Source organism: Trachinotus anak, unplaced genomic scaffold, assembly GCF_046630095.1.
Source record: "Trachinotus anak isolate AG129_WGS33_773 ecotype Australia unplaced genomic scaffold, CSIRO_AGI_Tana_v1 ptg000003l, whole genome shotgun sequence".
NCBI classification, from domain to species: Eukaryota; Metazoa; Chordata; class Actinopteri; order Carangiformes; family Carangidae; genus Trachinotus; species Trachinotus anak.
In genome coordinates, this window is record NW_027273854.1 from 11,325,834 (window position 1) to 11,351,753 (window position 25,920).

Below are 25,920 nucleotides of genomic sequence, written 5' to 3' on the forward strand. Positions count from 1 at the left end.
CGAGATAATTTGGTGTGAGGATAAAGAAATATTTTAGGCCCATATCCCATCTGGATTATCCACACCAATGTGATTGTCATTAAGGAGTGCAATGTCCTTTGGTCCACTGCACGTCCTCCCTAAAGCAGTGGTATCCAACCTTTTAGGACTGTGACCTCTTAAAATAAAGCATTATCATCTGAATTTTTGACTCCACAGTTCATGGCTTAAGTTCATACTTGTTGTGAGCAGTTCAACCAAACAGTGACTTCTTCTTCCCACATTGTTTCAGTTTTTAGGGTTTTGCAGCTTTGACCTGGTGATTCAATATTTCACAAGAAACAGGACCAAGTGTTTACAGCCATGCTTGCACCTGTACATGAGTCCAGCTGTGTTTTGAGCGAAATGCTAACATCAGCATGCTAACGGTGATAATGTAACATACTAATGTCTGGCAGGTAATTTTACATGGTTCACCATCTTAGTTTAGTGTATTCACATATCAAGAATTGCTAAATAGCAAAAGTAAGCAAAGTACAGCTGAGGCTGTTGTTGGAATGTCATTAGTTTTGCAGTTATTTCATCATAATCCAAGGCATTGGACAAATTAAAAGTTTGACCTGGTGTTGGTGCTAGATGAGAAGTTAAGGGATCACTAAGGTTATTGCAAATAGACCTGAGGGGGGCGAGAATGTCTGCACCACATTTAATCAGTAGTTGTCGAGACATTTAACACCAAGAATATCAACCTCAAGGTGACACTACGAAGTTAGGGGATCACCATAGTCATTAGGGTTCATCCTCTGAGCTCCATAAAAGTCTACAAAAATTTCATGGCAAACCTTTACTGGAATCTGGACCAAAGTGATGGAACAACCAACAGACAAAACAAAAACACAAAAAACAAAACAAAAAAATGTAATCATTTTGTCACCACTCAGATTGATCTTAGGACCCCGAGCTTGGGAACCACCGCCCAGTGGAGGGCCACCCAAACCTCTCCCTCTCTTCATCCCCTAAAAAGACTCGACCTCAACAGCAGAAAGCTGATTGCAGAGCAGCCATCGCAGAACACAAAAAGCAACATCAACATCAGAAAAAAATGTCTCGTCTGAACAACAGCAAAAAATAATGACAAAAATACAAAACAGCAATAACTGATGTCTAATGATGTTCTAAGACTGGGTGATGGAAAAATAAGACCACCAACTTAAGAATATGGGGAGAGGAGGGCTGAGTGTGTCAGTCTCTTGAGGGAATGTTCCTTGTGTTGTGATGATCTTCTCATCCTCCCCTACCTCTCCTCTGTGGAGACAGCAGTCAACATCATACATGCATTAGCACTAAGCGGCACAAGCCTGGAAGGACCCCACAGCAAAATGGAATAAGAGCAAACTAGTTTTTAAAGAACCATGACTTAGCAGTAACATTTCATAAAACATGTAAGGAATATAGTTTGTGGTAAGTGCTTGTTGACTGCTTAATCGAACCATGAGAAAAGTTTTCCCAGAAGTCAAATGAGTCTTTTTTTTTCTTTTCTTTTTTTTTGCCCCTTTGGACAGAGTAAAATGAGGCAGTATGCAATAGTGTGGCTTCCTAGTCAGTCCAGCTGTATGTGGCATTGAGTGCATCACACCCCCCTCTGTGGCACAATACGTACATCCCACTTTAGCCTCTCCGGGTATTTTTGGCACAGCATGAGAGATGTTGAACTTGGGTCAAAACTTTAACCAACAAGGCTAAGCTGGGCTTCGATTGGACGACCACCTGCTTTTCACAGCTGGTTTTGGGTCGGGTCACTTTTTAAAAATACAAGACACTAGTGTTTATCACCACAGTGGCCCTTTCATACACAAACTGGCCGTGTTGATTCAATTACGGGAAAGCAGCTGGACAATCCAGGAGCAAAACAGTGCTAGTTCTGTAAATGGCAAGCAGGATGTTGTGTATCGTGTCCGACCAGAGGGGGGAGCCAGACACACCAGTACTTGAATTTCACTTGTGTAGTAGACGATGTAATGATTGGTGACTGCCAGGTGATGTAACACCATTTGTCTGTTAAGTCCTCAGATCACTCTGTGCCCTAAAAGCCCCTAGTCTGCACGCCTGGCACACATTCTGGTGGACTAGGCTGGTCTATGTTGGTCACCCTCCCCAGTCTGGGGACAGATTGTCAAAAGTGCTCTCTCCCAGTTAATGTTACACTGGGGAAGCTTAGAAGTTAGCAGCAGTTTTGAGGTTTCAATACTATTACCAGTTGACACTATTAAGTGCTGTGTTTAATTGAACTGTCTCAGAGCTGAGGCAGTAGACGTCGCCTTCTCCTGCACAAATCCAAGACAGTTTACGTTCACTTGCTTTGGTATGGCAAGCTTGTCTGAATCATATTAATCACAGCAGCCTGTGAAAAATAGGTCATAACTTTAACATCAGCTGTGGAGAATCTTCTTATTATGTGCAAGTTTGCCCAACTGTGAGTGCGTCATTCAGATTCATGCTGTATCTATCTCACTGCTAAGCTGGAGGCACACTGTCAATGAAGTACAGTCATATAAATACTTATTAATGAATCAGGACTTTTGTGAGAACACAGAGCACTAAGACTGTCACGTTCATGGTCCCTGTCCACAGAACCAGCAAACAGGAATGAATAGAGTATAAAATAAGCAACGAGGAGCCAAACCATACATGTTCCTGAAAAGAGTTCTTGGGCCCCTTGGTTTCCCAACGATAAAAGAGGCTTGCGTTGTATTCTCAATTCTTGTGAGGTGTAGTGTTATCTATTGTTTACTTGACTGAAGCTTTGATAGGTTTCACTATAGTTTCGTCCTTCTCCACCTCTCTCTGAAATGCATTGCCTGGATTTGATTGTGCGAGTCAATCCCTATCACCTTTGACCGCCTGTACCCTCACTATGGCGTTCACCCTCCCATCCCAACCCCCTGAGCTCTTCTGGAATGTGTGTGTGTATGTGTGTGTATGTGTGTGTACGTGTGTATGTATCAGTTGACCACAGCTGGCTTGAGCACCACGGTGCCTGGAGGGATGACCACCCAGGACAGGGGATCATGAGACCCTCCTGTGGAGAGGTTCAGGACGCCCCCAGTCACCTCGTTCTCAGCCTCCTCCCCCTGGCCCTTCTTGGCCTGCTGGCTCTGGGCCCTACGCTCAGACGCAGCCCCCAGCATGGGCACCATTGGCAGGCCCAGGGCTGAGGAGGAGAACGCCGGGGAGAGCAGATGGGACTTGGCCAGGCCCAGTGGGGAGCCGTTGAAGGACAGGATGGGTGTGCCGCCCAGGCTGACTGGAGGTGAGTTGGGGCAACCCAGTGAGCTGAGGTCCAGGGGCCGAGGACTGAGGGGAGACAGGGGCAAGGCACCACTCATGCCCTGCAGAGCATGGCCTCCCAGAAGTGCGGCCGCTGCCCCTGGGATGATAATGTGGGCTCCACTCACATAGGACAGCTCTGAATCCTTCCCCCCTCCACTTGCAAGCCCTCCACTCTGACTCCCCTTCAGCAGGGAGCCCACCCCACCTGGGGAGCCCTGCTCCTGAGCCACAAAATGGCCATGGGCTTTGATGTGCTTGCGGAGAGAGCTGGGATCTGTGTAGCGCTTCAAGCAGCCCACCATCTTGCAGTAGTAGGGCTTGTCCACATAGTGCGTGCGCGTGTGTTTGAAGCGGTCGCTGGAATTGGAGTAACGCTTGTTGCAACCCTCATAAGGACAAATGTAGGGTTTTTCACCTGCAGGGGGAAAGATGATTCCAATGTTTTGTCCAGAATGAATAAAAAATAAATTAGGCATCTCATGTCATATCTATCATGATCCCCCAACTCCTTAAAGATTTCAAGCTCTAAATAAGCCTTAATTTTCAAGTTAACCATGTCTAACTACAATTAGACATTTTTGTTTTTTTTACTTGATCCTACAACAACTGAATGCATGCAGTCCAGATTTTTGTGTTTTGTAACTGACTGCCACTCACCTGTGTGAGAGCGGTTGTGTATCTTAAGGTTCTCCAAACGTGAGAAGCTCTTGTTGCAGGTGGGACAGCGGTGGGGCTTCTCATTAGTGTGAGTGCGGATGTGGATGAGCATCTTGTACCTGCAGCCACACAAAAATGAGTCCATTATATCATCTTCCTCTTGAATTCCTCCCCTCATTTGTACACTTTGTAAATCACCCAATTGTATGATTTCCTCACCTTGCATTGAATCCTCTGCCTTTGCGAGCACAGCCCTCCCAGTGGCAGCAGTACCCAGAGTCCTTCTCAGGCTTCACATGGAAGTCGTTGACATGGTCTACCAGGTCTTGCAGGGAGTCAAAGAGCAGATGGCACTGAAGGAGGGAAAACATTCAACATTTCAAGTTCATTGTGATGATAAAGCTATTTTATATATCCAACCCCAGTTTGGCTTCCACAGGTTTCCTTTACATTCTTACCTTCCTCCAGCGGCAGGCCAGCTGTTCATCTGCTGACAGGTCAGGAGAGGCCCTCGTGTCGCTCGTTTGGCCAATGAACATGGAGGATGGCAGGTGAAGTCCCGCCCCAGCTCCGATTGGCACAAAAAACTGAAAGGCCTGTGAGATGTGAGAATTCTAATGAACAAAAAGATAAAGAGGAAAAGGACCAAATGAGATTCATCGGTCTGTTGCACCATTAAGAAAAAGGAATGCAATTTAGTTCACGTTTTCCTGTAATGTGTGACTGAAACGCCTGAAAATGAAATGTACGGGTACTTTACAAGGCCTCACAAAGACAACAAAACATCAAAACAACATGACCAAGGTAGTACTGTCTTTGTAGCTCTGATGCTGTGAAATCACTTTACAGGTGACAAAATAGATGCTTACAGCTTTAAAGCAAATGGTGTACAAAGAAGGAGAGAGAAAGACAGAAAGGTCCTGATGACTTCGCTTGAGAAAATACTCAGTGGTGCAGAGACAACTGTCAATGGAGTACAGAACTGCTGATCTTCATCTTTCCTTCAAAAATTGACTCTACTCCCTCTCTTGTAACCACCCACTGTGCACTACAAAACCTCCCTACATCCCTGAGCTCAGCATGGGAGCTGTAAGATTCGCTGAATCTCAGCTAGGGCTCAAAGAGCTAATGCACTGGCTCAGAGACACGCACACGCACACAGACACAAACACACACACACAGTGTTAACCCAGCAGAAAACAGAGAGGAGTCTGGATGAAATGTTGAATTTAGAATAAGGGACACATAAGTCCAAGCTGTCGTGTGAGAGCAGGGAAGCAGAGAGAGAGGGAGAGAAAAAGGGTGCAAATGGATCACAATCCCGCGGCTGTCTCATCGTCTTCAGCTATGTCAGAAATGTGTATGTGACAAATTTCGTAAAATTAGGCCAATTCCCTGCACTGAGCTCTGCCTCTGCATGCAGAACTATGTGAGCTGCTTTGTGAGATGCTGTAGGGGAGAGAACATGTGAGTGTGAGTGTGTACAGCTGTTCCTCTATAAGAAGCACTTAATTGTGTATATGAGAGAGAGAAAGCGTCCTATCTGTGTCCACGGGGGAGAAGTGAAGTGTAGAGTGCGTGTAGTGGTGGGGTCGGGGGGGCCATCTAGGACGCAATGTGGGCTCAATGGTCCCAGCCAATGCGTCTCAATTCAATTGGGAGGGAATTGAATTAGGCAGCGTGAGGTCTGCATGGCCGTACCTTGTCTTAAATCCGATTATACATGTACACACACACACACACATACACACGTCATGCCAGTGGGGCCACTGGGTGCAAGTTGCACAGACAGAGGCACTTGTTGGGGACACAAGAGGTGTTTGATAAGAGCTAACACCCTCTCTCTCTCTCACGCACACACACACACACAGGCCTCCCACCCCTTGCACAGCCTGATGGAGAGTATGACACAACCTGAAGTTGTTCTTGATTTGTTCACCCCACCAGGCTGAGTCACTCTCCACTGAAGACAGGAAAGTGTTTGCCACTCTGCGCTGAAAGACTGTGTTTATTTTCTTCTATCACTCAGAGGTGAAAGAAGAGGACGTATGAGAAAACAAGGGGAAATGATAGAGGTGTTGTTGGGTTAAATAGAAGCTGGTAGAAGCTAAGGTAACCACTTGTGCTGGTGTCTCTGAGCTCCATCATACTCACCCCTGAGGGGATGTAGTTGCCATTGGTCATTTCTGGAGAGCTGGGGGTGTGGCGGGAGGAGGGAGACATGCTCAGGTCCACTGCAGGGGGCGTGGGGGTGTCTGTTCGATCGTGAGGGACCACCTGCACACCTGGCATAACACACAAAGCACATACACCTGGTAAGATGACCTCTCACCTGGGGGATCTGATTATAGGACACTGCTCTGAGTCTCGATTGCGTTTTCATTACAAGGTGACCTACCTGTGTGCGGAGAAGTGGGCGAGGCTGGCTCTATGACTGCAGTGCCATCGTCTGCCATGCGGAGCTGGCGGGCCCGCTTGGGGTGTAGCGGGGAGAGGAGGGGCGAGCGCGCCCCTCTGTCCCACCCACTGGCCCGTCGAGGGAGCTTTAGGTCCAGGGGCTCGTCCAGAGACAGCATGACCACAACCCGCCGACCTCCCACCTGTACAAACAGCCAATAACTGAGAGTTAGAGCCAGGCCAAGTGGGGCAAATGTAGGATAACTCGTTTTTCACATAAACACAGATACAATAAAATGCTGTATTCTGCAATCTGCAGGAGACAGATTCTCCCACCTGTAATATTTCCCACAGGAAATATTGCTGAAGGTTTTTCACATTCCACAGTCCCACTGGGCAAGAAATACTCGAACACAATGGTAAACTGACCACAATTGTAAACTGAAACACTGTGTAAGCCAAAGAAAAATAAACATGCGCACACACGTAGAGATCTGAGTGACCCCCTCCTCTTTTTCCACACTGACCTTTACTCACACACTCTTCCTGAGGAATGTCTACAATCCAATCCAGATGGTCACCCTCAGTGAGCCCTGCTTCACCCTACCCCTCGGCCAGTCACTGGCCCTTGCACCCTGTCACATCACCCGCTGCCCCTGCCCACCCCCAACCCCCACAGTGTGCACCTTCAGACACCATGGACCTTTAAGACCCACCAGCAACCCCCCCAGGCCTTCAACTCCAGCTGCACCCGCTCCGTCCACCTCCTCCCTCCTCTAAACACACTGACCTCTGGACCCAGCCTGAGGGTTGTGGGCAGGACGGTTCATCTAGCTGTCATTTTGAGTTCCTCAGCCACCAGACTGGCCCAGCATCACCATGTTGGACTATGTAAAGAATTTAACAAATAAATACACAACCACAAACCGAGATGAACCATGTTAGTTTAAGGAATTTTTTAATCGTGAGTTTAAATCACACTTGAGGTATCATACAACAAAACCTCCTGAAAAAAAAAAAATGTTTTCAAGTACGGAATCTTCAAGCCAGATCTTTTCAACTCTAACGTAAATAAATGCTGAGTCTATTCTTTTTCATCCAAAATTTCCTGATTCACATATACAGGCGGTGCTAGTACAGTACTGCTGGTTTATAGCCAAGCTTTTCATTCAACCCAATGTGTTAGGGTTCACTGCTCCTTCTCACCAGGCTCACACACAAATCTCCTCAAAGCATTTTCCGTCTAAACACACACACAGTTGCAGTATGTCCTATATTTCTGCTCGAGTTCATGCAGTACAGCTCCCAGTGTGCATGTAACGTGTACACCAGACACAGATGCACACACCGTCATACTTACAGAAACACGCACGCAGACACACGCACACGAGTAATGAATCAAACTGTAATTTCAACAAATTCACCCTTCCTCCCTCTCCCGCACATACATGCCGACACACACTCGTAGAAGCCACGGTTGCTAGTGAATGGTGGGCTTTGAGAGTGACTGGCCAGGGGCCACATGAGAAGCCCTTGTGTCTGGGAGGCACGGAGCAGAGAGGTCACCAGGTTCACCAGCCCAATGAGGGACAGCCACCAGCTCACACACACATTCATACGCACAGCCAGAGGGGGTGGGAGGGGGTGTACAGACTCAATCAACCATAGATAAGAGGATGATGATACACACACGTACTGATACAAACAGAGGAACATACTGTATGAAGATGCTCACAGAGCAGCATTATGACTTTATCAAAGAGATCTTGCTGTGGTGATGCATATGTACATATATACATCTATATATATATGTGTGTGTGTGTGTGTGTGTGTGTGTGTGCACTCATGTTCCTCACATGCACATAGAGAAACATCTTAGGACAAATAACCTTTGGTTTTTATCCGATTACAGATCACTGACAAGCACATGACCCACAGGTCTCCGTTGGTGGCGACTTTAGAGTGACACTGAAATGTCAGCGATCATTTAAAGCACAGCAAGCAGGAAAACACCACAGAGACATGCGTTGTGCCGAGAGATGGGTTTTTTTACACAATTAAGTGAGAGAATTAGAAAAAGTATTTGCAATAAGCTGCAGCCAGTCAGTAACAAAATCAAATAAATCTCTTTTTCACATCTCAAAACAACCCTTAACAACGCTCAACTCTCTAATATACACACAGGCATGTGAGTTAAGACAGACCGACAAAATATGAATGTGTATTTTAAATAATTTTGACATTTAACAGCTACAGTAAGACCCACTCGTGTTTACACAGGCTCTTGGGGGTGTATCTGTCTATGGTTTTACAGTCTAATTTTGTCATAGTCTCCATTGTCCTAGATTTTGCTAAATGTATCCAGTAGTAGATTTTTACCGTAGACAGTTTGTTATGTGGGCAAACACTGTCATTAGCTGTGAAAATAAACATGTTTAGATCAGTCAGAGCGGATATGGTCTTCATTTAGAATGAGCTGTGGTTAATACCACATCTCTTTCTTTCTCTCTCTCTCTCTCTCTCTCTATTCTCTGAACTGGATGGATATGACTAACTTGTAACTCCTACCACACAGGCTGCCAAGCATTTTGGCTTTATTGTTTGGCTAAAGTAGCAGAAAATCGTCTGTCATCCACTTTAAACGAGCAAAAGCCCTTACCCTGAGACGCAGATCAGGAGACCAGGAATCAGCTTAACCTTTCCACAAATCCTACTCTCATCCACTGCAGGGACAAATGGCAATCTGGCCTCCTGTCGGTGTTATAAACCACACTATAAAACACAATGAGAAACAGTTATGGGACTGCTGGATCCATATGAATATAAATGAGTTTGGCAACTCGGATCATATGATCCTACATCTCTCACTGTGAGATGGGCAGAGAGACACGACAGGGGTCTCCACACACAAAAGCTCTTCTCAGACAGCTGCTCCTCGTGCAAACCATTACTATACCTCCATAACAGACGCTATAGCTCATCTTTCCAATTTATTATGCAGGCGTCCATACCTATCCCACCCCATGCAGCCAGCCTCATAAAAATGTGTCCTAAATAATAAGCTCGTTGCAGGTTGTTAGAGAAATGCTAGCTTCAGTTTGCAGCATGCCGGTATAAACTATCCATCTTAGTGAGTCATTTATTTTAGCATTAAATCCATTTTTTCCTTTTTATTTCAAGTTAATAAAGTTGCCTTGAGTGTAACTATTTTAGCTGTTTCCATTTTCCCTCATAAGGATACATTATCTATCTGCTGATCTGCACACTTCAACATAATGAAGCTGAAAAGATTAGTGATGAATCCATTAGTCAGCTGACAGAAAATCAATCTGCAATTTTAATAACAAATTAATCATTTAAGCCACTCATTAAGCAAAAAATGCCCAGTACCAGATTAATTGATAAAGACAAATTATTAGTTTCAGCCATACAACATATTAACACCAATTGTACCATCATTTACAACGAAACATTATTGTTCTAGAACTAAAAGGGGAAAACAAAAACATTTTAAGAATTTGTTCATCACTAAATTTATGGTAATATAGTAACGTTTATAAATTAGGCACTTAGATTACATAAATTATTAGATTTAAAGATGGTTTTGTAGCTTCTACTATTACATTTGTTCCCAAATGACAAATCTTAAGAGCAACTGGAAATTCTTTTCCTGCAGAGATGTGTTATGGTCAAATATATATATCAAATATATCAAGTAGTACTGGGGAAGAGTGGTGGGTTTTGATTTTTGAAGCAGACAAGACAAACAAAATTCTCTTGAAACTGAAGCAGGTCATAAAATATCTACAATAGACCCAGTGCAGCCTATACCATTCTAATGTCATCCCTGTGCAGCCCCTGGTGAATCAGTCCCCATTGCTGGATTTCACCTCAGACCACCCTCATGATTATTTCTTAGTGCAGAAATAGCAGAGACTGTGAGTCACAGTGTGTGGATCTTGGACCGGAGCTCCGGGATCTCGACTACATCCTCCAAACAGCCACGGTCACTGAGAGGGGGTTTGTGGGAAATGTGAGACAAAGAGAAAGGGTGACTGAGTGAAAGATTGATACAGAGGAGGAGAGAGTGTGTTGTTGTCTGTGTGTGCATGCCAGCGAGATATGCAAGTGTGTGTGTGTGTGTGTGTGTGTGTGTGTGTAAAGCTAAGTGGCGGGTGGCTGTGAAGTTTGGGGAAGGGGTGTTGGCTGGCCCCCATGCAGACTTCCTTGCTCAGCCGTGGGGTCGACAGTCTTTCTGAAAGGCTGCATTGTCCCTTCTCTGGGCCCTCTCCACTCTCTCTAGCAGAGTAAACACAGGCTACAGCAGCTGAACGGGAGAGGGAGAGGGGAGAGGAGGGATGACCAAGGGGGCCACAGTGAGGATGTATGAGGGTGAGGAGGAAGTGGAGGAGGAAGAGCAGTCCTGAGAGAGAGGCTTGTTTGTGTCCTCTTTTGCCTTTCCTGTCACCTATTCCCCTGCATAACCTTTCCCCACCTGAGTCCTAAATTATCGCCCCAAGTCCCTTTGATGAGGTGGTGTGTGTGTGTGTGTGTTCTGGGGGTGAACATAGGTAGAGGCTGGACAGCGTGGGAGAGGTGGGAGTTGGTCGATGAGTGAGATGGCACAGGGGGGCATGAGGTCAAAGGAAGGCGTGTTTTAGTGTTTCAGCACCTCTGTGCTCCAAGGCTAGGCTCACACGGATCAGCACTGACCCTTAACCGTGCTCTGACCAACTGATCTTTAGATTGATCTGAGGAAATCTGCACTGAGGAGGCTCATGTTTCAGCTCAGCCTGCTTGGTCCGACGGTGCAGAAATGAGAGCCAACAAAAAGCATCAGAGAATATCAAAACTGTGAGGTTTACGATGATTATGTTCCAGGGTATAAAATCGTATTTTGTAATATTTTGGTTTCTGTGAGGGTTTCAGAGAGCAAGTGTGTCTGTGTGTGTGTGTGTGTGTGTGTGTTTTGTGTGACCCCTCCCCCCCTCTGAGATTGGCTGTAACTTAATCTCCCCCCTGCTGTGACCCTGGGAGGTGGTCTGTAGGAGGTAAGCCATCTCTCCCTGGGGCTCTTTGCTCCCTTTTTTTTCATTCTCACACGCAAACAGACACACAAAAGTCACAGGGAGAGAGAAAGAGAAACAACATGGTGGGAACAACAGCTTCTAACAACTAACGGCATTGATTGGTGTGATTCTGAAGGCCTTTAACGTGCTGCTTTAAAACACAGAACAATCGTGCAGAGATAAAATGTACATGCAGGAGGTAGCGGTTCCTAAAGACCATTCTGTGATCGTACTTGGTGTGCTTTGGATTGTGTGGATTTGATACTGGAAATTAGTGAGTGCAGATGCCAAGTCCTCACCACAGTGATATAACTGGCCAGTGTCCGTTTTCCATCTTATTTTCTCAAGCTGACACATCTGGTATCCTCCACCTTTTATAGAGAATAAATAATCGTTCACAGGTGTATAGTGGAGGTTGTAAGTACTAACTAACAGCTTTCAGACCAACTCATTGGACAAGTAAAAAACCTTTGTTTGTGGTCTCAATAAGCCATCATGTGTTATTTGGCCTGGCCTCAGGACCATTCAAACAATCAGAGTTGAGCACAAGTGCGAAATAGAAAACAACTAATTAATACTAGTTTATGACAAATGTTATGTATAGTGTGATATGTAATGTAAAGAAATGCCAGAGATATGTTTATGATAATATAGGAACAGTGTCTCGGTGACATAGTTTATCCACCAGAGAGCACTGATAAGTTTATTTTTCAACTGTAAAAGGTAGCTCTCAGTACATGGTTATTCTTTAATAACCAAATTTAAAGGGTCGCTGTCAAAAAATATTCATGTTATATGTTTGATTTCAAAAATGAAAAATGTAATTTCATAAGATTCAATCAAATGTCGGTATACATAACAAAAAATCAGTCAGGCTCTAGTATTTAAGGGTTTCTATGAAGTTCTAGGATTGATATGCTGTTATGAGTTAGAGTTTTTATAGAGTTACTAAAACCTTATAGGAGATATTGGTATATACTTGTAGCCCATTCAATCATTAGCTCATGAACTACGGGTAAACAACTCTGTTTAGTAAATATGTTTCTCTTAGGTTTGGTAACTCCACAGCTCCAGCATGGGTCATGTCTAGACCTGCTGGTTTTTCCATCCTCCAGGTGGAAAAGACAGGGTCAAAGGTGATTGAATGAGGTGAGGGTGTGGTGTGACCTCTGACCACTGACATTTGGGTTCTACATCTGCAACTGAGGCCAAGGAGGTATAAACAAAGTTGGCACGTTTCAAGCAAGTTTATTCACGCAATTCTCTGTGAATAATCGGATTTAGGTGATCAAAGCATTTTCTCTCTTCAAAGTAAAGCAATTCCCATTTGCAGTTTTTCTTTAACAGCCAGATTTACATGGATTCATCTCAAAGTCAGGCGAGATTAGTCAGAGAAGGAGGTGACGCAGCAAGTTTCACACATTGGCAAGGAACTCTACAGACAGTTGGAAGAAGGTGAGACAGGTTAATAACCACTTATTACCATGCTGGTTAATGATCTTAGAGGAGAGACGAGAAAACTGGCCCAAAAAATGGTCTCCCCTTTACTCCCACTTCTGTTGTTGCTGACGTTTCTTGAGGTAATAGACACGAGTGACACCACCTCCGCTGACACATCCACACCCGAGCCACAGCCCCCGCGTACCCCCTCCTCCCCTCAGACCCTGATGGATCACTCGACACACAAACAACACACACAGCTGAGAGATTTTTTTTTTTCCTGCCTCTGTCCTCCTCAGCCAGCCGCCTCCTCAGACAGGAAACCTCAGTTTCCACTCCTCCTCCTCTGGGCCTCTCATTCCCTCTTTCTCGTTATCCCTCTGTTCTTTGCTTTTGTCTTTTACTCGCGTTCACTGCCCTGCTTCCTCTTTCAGTTTATTTTTCTCGTATTTTTCTTCTCTCATCTCATTCTTCTGTCATCTACTGTTGCTTCCCTCCCTGGTTTCAAAGGCACATTGATTGACAAATTATTTCAGGTATTCATAACATTTCTTTGAGATTAATTGACATAATAAAGCAAAGGAAAAGTTTCAGTGACTCGGTTTTCTCAAATTGTCAGTCTAAACCCCCCCTCCCTTCCTCTTTCCCCTGTTGCAAAAAGGCACATAGGATCATACTCAGGATTATGTAATAGCAGCATGCATGGTGCCACTGGGGACGGGCTATTGAGGAAAAAGACAGTTGTTGGAGTGGAGTCACGGCGGCTGCAGTCCAGAGACATGTGCGTTTACATGCTTCAACACAGGGTGAAATAAGCAAGAGATTGCCACTTGTTCTTTCAGAGGTGTAAAAAGAGAACTGGAATATGTCACTAATGAATTAAAGAGACTGTGAGTGCAAAATTAAGAGATAAAGATGGAGGACAGAAAGGGAGAAATTTGAGAAAACACATGGAGCAGGGCAAAAAGGAGTGAATGAAGGAAGGAAGCAAAGAAAAAGAGAGGAATAGATGGAGAGAAGGAGGGAAGGAGTGCAACAGGAAGCTTCTCAGCGAGCTACCGATGGCCTAAAGCCAAAGTGTTCAGACACTGAGGAATTCCATGCAGAGGGCAGGGAGGGAGGCACAGTACCAGGAGGGCGGGTCGCACTTGTGGTTTGTTGTCAAAGGGGACTGCAACATGAGAAAGGACGGGCACACGCTTAAAGCCCTCCCTCTCTGTGGTTCAACATTAACATTTTTGTTAGGATGCAAAACCTTCGTACTTTTTGAACAGTTTCATTTCCAAAAGCCACTACTGTGTTTAACTGATGAGACAACCAACAGAAAATTATCTATCTTGAGATTCAATCTTAATGATTCAAGTGTCTCAAATGTGAGGATTTGCTGATTTTCTGGGTCTCCTTTGGTCTGTTTATTGGATAAAACAAGGCATTTCAAGAGGTCACCTTAGGCTTCGGGAAACTGTGACATTATAGACCTTCACATTTACTGGAAAATAAAAGATGCATTTTACAGGAAATTATCAAATTTTGATCATTTTGAAACTATTTTGATAATCAAATACAGTGATTGTTTAGGTCATTTGTCAAACAAAACTACAACACAAAGGGCTATGTCCACACTAATACATTTTCTTTTTAAAACAGCATTTTAAAATGAAAACAATCTCCATGTAGACAAACATCTTAGCTCCGTATCAGAAATAATTACCGTCCATACTAACAGGCCTGAAAATGCATATCGCATGACCATTCATGTCCATGTCCATGTACATGTGCGTGCCAGTGTGAACAGGAAGCAGACTGTCTACTCTGCAGTTGGTTGCTTAGTTGCGGAAAATACTATGAACGAAGAACAGCAGTGGCATTAAGTCAGACCAGAGATTTCTTTGCTTGGACTGACGATGAAGTGGAACTGTCACTGAAAGTAACACAGGAATATGAGGCGATCATGGCAGCAAAAAACATGACATTGGGAATCACTGTTTTCATCCGTGAAATGGTAATGTGATAGGAGCGAGACGAATCGGGGAAGGATACGTTTTGACTGATAAGACCCAATCAGAGAGTTTTCAAGCTAAAACAGAGCCAGCAACATTTCCAAAAGTCTTGAAAGCTCTGGAGTAGTAAACGTAGCAAAAGTGATTTTAAAACTAAAATGTATTAGTGTGAATTTAGGAACCAGACAGACCTGACAGCAGATTCCACTTATTCTGCCATATAGTGAGATTAAGCCGCGAATGCTCTATAAAAAGCCATCTGACTGAGACATCACAATGTGTCAGTAAGCCTTATGTCCTGCTAAACCCGGGATTATCCTACGACACAGTGACCTGACTTGACTCTTGGTGTGGTTGTGGATGAAAGGATGAAAGCGTGGGTTTTTAAGGGAAGCATGCATTATCAATCAGTATGAAAATGCTTTTTTTTTTTTGTGAACAACGGTTTGTAAACTTGTATCAACAACTAACACAGAGAACATCTTCATGCAAAACTCTTGAAACAGTTTTTTTCATCCTGTAATTCATTAGAAGAGAACTGAGTGTGCCTCGGGGTGCAAATATCATTAGAAAATCAGTTCTGCAATGAAAGCAATCTTCTGAACTATTTTGACAGAATAAATGAAAAGAGAAGAGGCAGGTATAGGGGGAGCGAGAAGCTGCACATTGGCATGAGGCTAGGAAACTTCCCCAAACCCACTGTCAATCCCTAGTAGCTGCTACATGACACACACAGTACGTGATTGCGGGCCCACGTGTAGCAACATGTGTTTTTAGTCACTGGTTAGTTTTTCTCCCACCTACTACCATTCAAGCTCAGGCTTCAAATGTTTTTAATCAACTAAAATAGTTTTAATCTATACTGTAGTATCAGGACAGCAATCAGCAGTAAACAGATAATCCTCCTGGGGGCGATGACTCAGAGTGTTTAAGCAGTAAACCAACCCAACACTAATGCTTAAGGCTCTTCACACAACAGTACTGTAGGCTTTGAAGAGTGGTGAGTAATCTTACAATAACGTGGGGCATTTCACAACATAGCAGTTTCATAGCCCGGCAAAGGGTGGCGGGAACCAATGAGCGCAGCAGGAGGCCTATACCACCATCCATGAGGAGAGGAGAGGAGAGGAGAGGAGAGGAGAGGAGAGGAGAGGAGAAGAGAAGAGAAGAGAAGAGAAGTATGTGTTTGTCTATTTGATTGACATCCCCACCCTGGCTCACTTTGGCCTCCCACTAACTCTGGTGGGCCTCTTTACCTCCTGCAGTCCACTGACTGTGTTTCCCTCCAACCCTCACCTCTCCTTTCTCATCTTCTCTCTGCCATACTTCCCTATAAACAAAGAGCTTGCCTGATCTCCCTCAGCTCTGTTCACTCTCTCCTCTTCCTCTCCTTCATCGACCCCTCTCATGTCTCTCTCTCTCTTTGCCCCCCCCCCCCTCTTTTCAGTCCATTCCTGTGGCCTCTCCCCACAGGCAGTGATGCAATCCTCCGACTCCTGCGCGCAATCACAGGGTCTGGAGTCAGCTTGCCAGCCAAGCAGGGGCGTCACCACACCACGCTCAGTAGGAAAGCAACAGGAGAGGAAAGAAGGGAGGTGGGGGGGGGGGTGCGAAGAAAAGAAGAAATGCAGCCAAAGAGAGAGGGAGGAAAAACAGTCTGAGGCTGTCAGAGTTGGTGGTGGGTGATAGAGGGAAAAGTACGGCGATAAAAGTTAACAGCTCTATTTTACAGTTTGTACATATTCACGATTAAACTTGGGGTAAACATGTTTTTGTTTTGTGTTCATGTGTTAAGGTGTGATTTTATTTTTTTCTGAAAGGATCTTTTGAATGAATGCGAATGTGGAAGATCAAACAGCACAACATCCCAGCTCCTTGTCCTCTCATCAGCCCACTGACCAGCTGTGTCTGTTTTGCTGGGGTTGCTGGACAGGGTCTGTGTTTCGGAAGTGACGGCTCTTTGCTACTCCCACACTAAATGCTGTCATTCCAGCTGACTCACACAGCTAGACTTGAGGTATGAAATTCTACTGATATTTGCAGAGGTGTAACTTTGTCAGATCTGGGAGGTGAGCAGGTACGTTTCCAAACAAAAAAATCCCTTTTTTCCTGTATGTCCTTGCTGGGCCATTGCAGATGACGTGTGTTAGCACTGTGTGTGTACCATGGATATGCCGTGGTATGCTAATCTCTTTTCACTGTCGAGATGCGTGCATGGAGAGAGTGATCTTATCAAACAAAATGCACTTCAACACGAACTTAAAGAAGTCAAGTTTAAAGCTGAGACCTTGCAATGGTTATTGGCAGGGGTTCATACATGTGTACACACACACACACACACACACACACATTCACCCCTGGTATATCAGCTTTGCAGAGGCAGACCTCCCCTAAAGGCAGCAGAAATGAGCACAAGGTGAGGTTAGGAATGCAAAGCACTGGCACCTGTCTAAATCTTTAAAATACCAGGTTCTCTCAGCACACACACACACACACACACACAAACAAAAGGCCACTGCTGGCCACTCCCCAAAGTCCTGGTCAGAGTTTAAGACTTAAGAGAAATGATTTCATTTCACAACAAAAGACAGAGGTGTGTACACCAAAACTTGAATCTGCATCAAAGAATATTACTAAATAGCCACCACAGCTTCAAGCACATTTTGAGTGCACAAAGCAGCTGTGTCTGTATTCTGTGTTCCCTCACTGGTGAAAACCCAGCACCAGTTCTAAGCCACTGGGTAGGAGGGAATGGGAGGAGGTCCAGAAATCTCTCTTTCTCTCTTCTTCTCTCCCACACAGTTAACAGCAGGCTGAGGGCAGATTAATAGGGGTGACATGCGTATGGAAAACTGTGGTACGATAAGCAGCAAACCCAGGCTATATTTCAGCACCAGTTTGCTGGGCCAATGTGGTCTGTCCTTCCAATGACAGCTTCAAGGATCAGGGTAAGAAGTATGGGGCCACACAGTACAAGCACACATAAACACACTGACTGTACAGCCTTTGTGTACTACCATACAGACATGGATACGTGTACAAACACACACACACACACACAGAGTGCATGCTGGCTGTGTGTTGTGGAGTTCAGACCAGTTCAGAGTGTTGTGGTACCGCTCCAGCTATGGGAGGGGTGCGCCTGTCTCACAGTCATTTCCTGGATGGGGATATTATGGCACCACACGCATGAGAAACAAACCCCTTTCCCCTTTACACACTGACCCCAGCCACTTTCATTTGCTTGCAACTCAATAAGCCAACAGCGCATAGTGAACTCCCTGGGAAGCAAGTCGTCTTATTCAATAGCCAGGGTAATACGATCCCAACAACAGCTTTATGCAACACGGCCACCGGCAGGCTGGGGGCAAGGCGTGGGGTGGGCTGGTGGGAGCTCTCTTTATTGTTGTGCGGCGTTGCCTATCGAACATGTCTGCCATGTCGTAACTTTTCGAATTCTTAACGCCAGAATTCCTAGACGGCCACTCCCTGTCCCTGGAGAGGGCTGGGTGACACCTATGCACCAGACATGCTACACAGGACACAGCTGAGAATGGGAGGGGGGGGGGGCACATAAAGCCAGATGTGCTGTGGGAAGAATGTGCCTCCATTAGTGTTGGCCTGTTAGCATGTGAGCCTACATGTGTGGAGTTAGTGTGTTTATGTGGAGAGAGGAGGGACAGGGCAGGGGCTCAGCTTCCAAAACCAAAGCATTTTGAAAGGAGAAGAAAACAGGAAGAGGGAGAAATACAAAACAGCAGAGAGCAATTAGCAGATGAAGTGACGTGATGTGTGTGTGTGCGTGTGTGTTGGGTAGTAAACACAGAAGCAGGACCATACTGCTTCTTTAAATTTGCCCCCCCCCCCAATACCACCACCACCACCACTTCACTGTATCCTATACCTCTCTTTCAACCCTTCTGCCTCCCTCAGCAGTGATCTCACATATATATGTACACACAAAGCCTGTGTTGTCTTTTCCTTATGAGGCTGTGCCAATTTAACGGCAGCCCTGTGTTCTCCCTCCTCACATGGAGCGCCGGTTCTCTCCGAGTGACCCCCCCCCCCCGCGTCCCCTCCCACCGTGGCTGGCAATAAGACAAGGTCAATATGACAGTCTTTTCTCTCCTCTCTCTCTCTCTCTTTTTTGCCTTTATCTCCCTCTCTCTCCTTTTCCCTCTGTATTTCTGTGTTCTGTGCTTAACTAAGTGACAGGCTCCACCCTACAGCTTTCATCTTTTGCGGCTCCATCCAAGAGAGAAACAGAAAAGGAGAGCAGAGAGACAGATGCAAAGGGACAGATGGAGGGCGACTGAGATGGCAACAGACAGAGTTGAGCATAATGCTGCAAAATGGAGTAGCACTAAACTCTTGATTTGAATTTGCTAGCACATCCAATTTGTGCGATCTGTTGGAAACAAGCATCAGAAAAGATCTGGAGCTGATTCCTCTTTTCATTTGGTGAAACACACCGAAGAGCGAGGGCTAATAAATGTGCTGTGGACAAATGCAATCACACAGAGTATCGGCAGCCTTGGAAAGAATGAGCCTAAGAGAGGATCTCAATTAGCGTTGAAGGTCAGGGCGATATTCATGCTCTTACACACGCCGCCGTCCTGAATCAATACTGACATTTAGAATCAATTAAGGAATAGCCAAGCTCACAATGACTGACAAGAACATTTAGTGAAACCTGAGCAAACAAGGAGCAACAACACTTCGAAGCAATCGGACGCAGCGACAGAGAGACAAAGGCTGTGTTAGGATAGTGACTGGTTATAATTCAAGATGGCTACTGTGATTTTAGCAACCAAATAAAAACAGAGAGGGCACTTAATGGAAGCATCTGAGGTCTGCATAAGTCTTTATTTCTTGAAATGTAACCTCAAACTTAAAACATCTCCAAATTACATAAGGTTCCATCATAAGAAAGAAAAAACAGCCACAGTGCATATGAATTAAATTAGTGCTGGCAACATCTCCACAACACCACAGAGAAGGTAAACACTTAGAGGCCAAATTTTTTTCTCCCCCTCTCTTTTACTGCATGTATAAGATGGAGAAACTCTTATATAATATATGTGTTGCTTATGAAGCTGGGGGCTCATGGAAAGTGGGAGACCAAAATGCAAGGGAGGGACGAAGCGAGAGAGGGAACAGAAGTGGAGTTTAAAGCAAGGAGGAGATGGAGTCGCAGGGAGTTGGGGATGGAAGGAGGAGGGGGTGAAGGGGGCAAAGTCTGGAAGCTAGCTGACAGGACTGGATATGCCCAGACAGAGAGCCAGGCCCAGGCCCAGACTTGAGAGCCTCATTTGAGTCTCAGAAATGCCTCACCCGTCTCTCCCTCATCCCCTTTTCTAAAAAAAAAAAAAAAAAAAAAAAAAAGCACCATCAATCCCTCTCCCCTGTCTCTCCCTTCCAGCTCGTTATTCCTCACCCATACTTACAGGCAGAGCCCCTCTTCTCCTGACTCCTCCCTTTCTTTTCTCTTCAAACAAGCAAACACACACATACATACCTCAGTCATACTGAACTGCTGTAGTGCTATTGAGGTTATACTAGACAATCCAGGGTGTTGGCCAAGCAAGTAAATAATAATACAAACCAGCTGTGTCTCCACTTAAATTGCATTGCTGTGAGCATATTACTGTACAACTCACAGCTCCCTGAACTGAGCTCCCACAGATCGAAAAGGCTCCAGCCAAGCTCCACTTTCCTTATCACCTATTAGTTAAATATTAAGTATGTTGGTGGAAACTTACATAAAAAATTAAAACAGGTTTTCCTCTAAAACACCCTCGCACCCTCTCCCCACTCTGCCAGCTCCTTTACATTGCTGTTATTCTTTCATGTCTTGGCTTTACTCCTATATTCTTTCTCTGACTTTTCCTCATCAAGTGTGCCCTGCCCCAGACATGGTCTGCGTATTGTCTGAAGGGCTCTGCGAGCTGAAATTCTCTCACGATAGAAATACTGAGCAGGGAGCGCAGAAGGAACATTAAAGAGAATGAGAAGGGGTAGGGTGGGGTACTGGCTGGAGGGAGGCACTGAGTTGTCTGTGTTTATTTTGGAAATGCAGGCCTGCAGACTTGCAGAAGAGGAACTGACCCCTAAACTTCACAATGGCAGATCCACACAGAAAGAGCAAGAGTCCTGCGCTCATCTGGGATGTCCCACACAGGTGATTTTAAAAAGGGTACACCATATATCCCCGAGGGGCCATTTTAAACCACCCCGGGGATCCAGGAATGGTCTGCTCTAGGAGGAAACAGTGAGGCCGTGAGGTGATTAGTGGTTACAGTTTAACTGGAGAAAAATGCACGGTCCGTGAGCCCAGCCAGCCAGGGAGCAAAGCGGTATGCACTGGTCTCTTTCAGTTTGCAAGTTAGTGTGAGTCAAGCTCTGTATCCGCTTTGTCTATTCTTGATGTGCGAGTCCAGTAACCTGGCTGTCATCCCGCACAGACGTATCACGCTGTAGTGCTCCAAAGTATGGCTGTGTCACCTCCACTGCCGCACACATGGCAATGATTAGCGATAAGAGATTGTGTGGAAAAAATGTACGGCGCCGGACTGTAATGATATGAGAGTTGAGAGAGCCATTTACTATCATTTTCGAGTTTAACTTAAGTTCAGCTGTTGAATCAGCTCTGTTTATACCGAGATTTTACTCAGTCACATTGATGTCTTCAGCCTTGTGGCTCATATGATTTACACTGTGCAGCCACCATCAGCTGCAAAATAACTAAGTTTGCCAACAACTGCAAAATTAATTACAAAGTTAAGCCGTTAAGTTAGTAACAACAGGTCATTCATTTCACATCATTCATAATAAGATAATAACATGAACACTGTGACTCATCACCAAGACATCTTTTCTTTTTTTCAAATCTGTATCTCAAACTGACCACGGACAGAGGATGTCGATTATAACGTGGTGTCCGTGACACCACGTTATAATCGACATCCTCTGTCCACCTTGCTACACTGAAAGACCACATGCCTTCCTCTGGGTACATCATGCATCTCCTGTGATATTTTCAGCTCCATTAAACATGTCCGAGAAATGACATATCCTCATAATGGTTGCATTTCATCCGTTGAGCACCTGAATACATGAATCACAAAGCTGTTCATCTGACTAGCATTAATTACCTACAAGTGTAAAAGGACATATCTTTCATGGGAATCTAAAATAAAGTGGCTCTTATCCCTGTGAGGATGAATCCAAGTGTGCATCAGGTGCCTTGTTTTCGCTGCGTGTTGCCTCATTCACTGACCACTGTAATCCTCCCTCCCCTGCTGCTGCGTTGCCTTTCAGCTTGACCATAATCCCCAGCAGCTATGGAACCCCACTGTGATATTAATTCAAACACTCTCCCAGTGTAGTTTGTACCACTTCAGTTCCACCCACTTGCTGGTAGCAGTGCTAGTCCTCTGAGTTTTATTTTCCCAGTGGCTACATATTTTAGTGCACCACAACAGGCCGATATCAGATGAGAGTTTCTCTGTGGTAGCAAACTGCACGATGCGAGAATCAAACTGAACATGCTTCTCTTTATATCAGATGAGGCACACTTTTATTGGTCTGGTTTAAGGCATTAAGTACAAGTGCAGTGTGGGTTCCCACCATCCCTCTACCACATGCCTCGTGGTTGCTCTCTGACGCAGGAATATGCCATTAGGGTCCACCTTTTCCACCATAAAGCAGCTGCCTTTCCCTCACAGTTTGGGACCTCAGGGGTATGATGTCACACAGTTGCGGTGTGGGGTGAAATCTCAAAACAGGGGAAAACTGCGGAGGGGGATGACAACCACACCCATGATTTGATTTCAGAGACTGGCATGGTGGAAAGACTTTATGGTATATCCACTGCTGCACTAATTAAAGCAGATGAAGCCAGTTGGTGTCAAACCTGTAACTCTGAGCAAAACTTAGAGTGCAAGCTGTTGCTCCACAGCAGCTGTGCAAGTATCTACATATGGCCAAGCATGCAGTCAGGATGAGAAAATGTACAGCAAAAAAAGGGCTGCCTACACAAACACACACACACACATCCTTTGAATGTGGAATGCCTCCACAAGGATGCACAGCTGGACCCCACTGGACATCTGGCTTTATGGTGGAGCCGAGCTTTTTCTCTGCAGTGACTAAGTGTCGCGTGAGAGAGGCGTCGCCTAAATAACCAGTGTGCCGATGGTGTTAGATGCCCCTGTCTTTCTGTCAGATGGATGTTATGGTTGACCTGTGGCTGAACCGATCATCAGCTGATTGGATAAACAATGCAGCGAGCAGGCCGGGGATGTGAGGAGCACCTGTGCTCACAGTTCAGAGAGGGGTTATGGATTAAATTAGCAGAGGCCTGGAACAGGGAGGGAGAAGAGGGAGTCAAAGTCCTCCTCGGCTGCCTGTGCAGCCTCTTTCACTGCTCCTCTTCCCCACATACTTTGAGAGAGGTCGAGCGGGCCTATAGCCAGACCTTCTCAAGTCTTTGTGTGCTTTCTGTTTGACAGCTTCTCTCATGCATCCACACATTATACCTCACAGTCACCTTGGAAATATACAGCCATTCTGCTCTGATCCAAAATAAAACTGCAACCCCCTGAGTGTGCCTCGATCTGCATTGTGGCCTAATGCTTTTTAATGATCAGGCCTTATTCCACTCCAGCACAGGGCTTGTTAGGTCTGCCTTGGCAGGGCTCAGCTCTTTCCCCTGGCATCTTCTGGAACAATGGGCCCATGGGAGGCAGCCAATGGGGAGAAGGTCCATCCCAAACCCAGTCCCAGTGTGCACACAATTAGGCTTAGGGACAGTGGAATTGCTTAATTGGAGGAAAATAGCTCTTTATCTAGGCCTCTCTGCCTGTGCTCATCCTTGCCCCCTGCATTACATGCTTGGCCTCAGCTGAGTTAGAATTGGTCTAAACAAAAATGATAAAATGGCAGAGGTGGCACCAGTTTCAACCATCATCCAGTATGTGAAACACACACAAAAAAAGGTCTTCAAGCATTAATAACTCATGGTCTGCTCCGTTCTTGTAAGGGTTAACAAATGAGCATAAACTCACAAAAACTGCACTGTGCACTTTCTGACACACAACTTTGTGGCATGAAATAACAACATCTTCAGTCTGTTGCGGAAAAAATACATCAAAAACATGAAAATGTACATGATTATGAGGTCTCAGTTTACCCGCCTCTCTATTTACCAATACATCACTGGTTTAAATGACTGTCAGCAGTCTGTAGACGTTGAACTCTTTATCAGATGTTGTAACAGAACATCAGAGAGCTCAACGCAAGCTTGCATCTTGCACAACAGCTGGCTGAGATGTGATGTACGCCTGTATATAGGGCAGGATTTGTGATAGCACCGCTCTAAAAAAAAAAAAAAAAACACTCTCGGGGTGGTTGAAGAGGGGGACGTCCGTTCACAAAGGATGCAGACACGCAGAAAAGGTCGCTCCCATGCCGAATTAGGTGCCGACACGGTGTCTGCGTAAATGGCACAAACGGCACGTCCGCCACAACCGGGCCTGAGCATGACAGTGTGGGCAGTCCAGGCTGCAGGATGTCGGGCGAACCGCTGGAGAGTCTCTGAAAATAGGTCACTGCCCTGATTGAACTCGAGCAATTTCTCACATTGTTGCGCACTCAAGACCAACGTGGACACACACATGACAATAGCCGCAAATGTACAGGACTGGCATGCAAAGACGGGGTTGCTCCCTCCTTACCTTACAGGGAAAATGCCGTAGATACAGCCGAGATATCTCCGACTCGGTCCCCCTCTTCCCGGCGCAAACTTCGCACGCAAAGTCCTGTGGCTCGAACAGCGTCGGTGTCAAGTGACTCCTCGTCAGTTTGTCGCTTGCTCTTCGATAAAAACGAAATATAGATCTGACACGTCTTAAAAATATATTATTAGGTGTCTGGAGAGGCGGTCCTTTCCCAGACCATTGTCAGGATTATTTCTATGCATGGAAAAATGTAACATAAGCTCAAACGCGGCGTATGTGACAGCTGCTTGTGTGAATAAAGACTAGTCTATGGGATGACAGCCCTGTCTGTTGCCGTGGGATGATCTATACTGCATGTTATCATGCCACGGGAAACCCGTCAAAAAAGTGTAAACACCCAGATCCGTAGCCTTAACTGTTCCCGCTGAGGAAAAACGAAGACCACTGGTTGGATTCTGCATCAAAAACGCGTAAGTGTTTTCTTCCTAAATGCAAAGCGCATCGCTTAATGGCAACGCTGGTCAAGTGGAGGTGTGGGGGGTGGGGGGGTGGGTTTCCTATGGGTGCTCGTGGTTCTCCTGGGGGGCGGGAGGTGCAGTTCAGACCACAGGGATGGCACGAAGTGGTGGGTAGAGTAGATAGGGCGGGTTGGCGACGGGGTGTGGGGTATAGGGGGGAGGATCGTCTCCTTCTTCTTCAGTGCTTTTCCAGATGCCGAGGTGGGGCTGTTTGCTTTCTTTTCTCGCAGTTATCCCCCGTGTCTCTTCAGCTTTTTTGGGGTTGTTTTTTTTGTTTTGTTTTTTTTCCCCCCCCTCAGAGCACTCGAGGAGACGCCGAGCGTTGATGGTAGTCTCCCCCACGACCGTCTGAAGCACACAGACAGCCGTCCGGAGCCCAGCCAGCCCGTCAGGACCAGCCCAGAGTCTGCCAGCTCAGCGCATGCTTACTGCTCCGCCCATCCACCATGGGCAGTCCCCGGCTCCTCTCCAAACTCTGCCCCCTCTCCCTCCGTCCTCATGGCCATGTCCCCGCCTCAGCTCCCCACCATCAACAGGCCGTCCCGAAGGATAACGCCCCTCTGTCCGTCGCCCTGCTAAATGTTTTTCTCCTCCAGAGTTTGTAGACATCTCTGTTCTCACGCTGGCCACCGGCTCTGCCTCAGCAGGCTGCCATACCAAAACCATGCGTTACATAATTCAGAGCTCAGACACCCAGTGGATTTTTTTTTTTTGTTTGTTTTTTTAACGATAACAACAACTTGTATCTTCAGCCCTACAAATCATGACAGTCGGATCAACACTTGCAGCT

General features: G+C 45.7%; 1 protein-coding gene across 2 annotated transcripts; it reads right to left on the minus strand.

The window, feature by feature from the left end:
* Positions 1 to 1,503: 1,503 nt before the first annotated feature.
* Positions 1,504 to 25,538, minus strand: glis2b (GLIS family zinc finger 2b). 2 transcript variants are annotated; one of them, XM_071473628.1, is made up of 7 exons: positions 24,610 to 25,538; positions 6,365 to 6,566; positions 6,121 to 6,251; positions 4,425 to 4,562; positions 4,186 to 4,319; positions 3,967 to 4,085; positions 1,504 to 3,724 (listed from the first exon to the last, which is right to left on the minus strand). In XM_071473628.1, exons 2-7 carry the CDS (start codon positions 6,540 to 6,542, stop codon positions 2,982 to 2,984), a joined length of 1,443 nt encoding a protein of 480 aa, XP_071329729.1. In that variant the 5' UTR covers positions 6,543 to 6,566; positions 24,610 to 25,538; the 3' UTR covers positions 1,504 to 2,981. The 2 variants fall into 2 exon arrangements, with proteins under 2 accessions (XP_071329729.1, XP_071329728.1); XM_071473627.1 differs by having other exon boundaries at positions 4,425 to 4,580; positions 24,610 to 25,536.
* Positions 25,539 to 25,920: the final 382 nt, after the last annotated feature.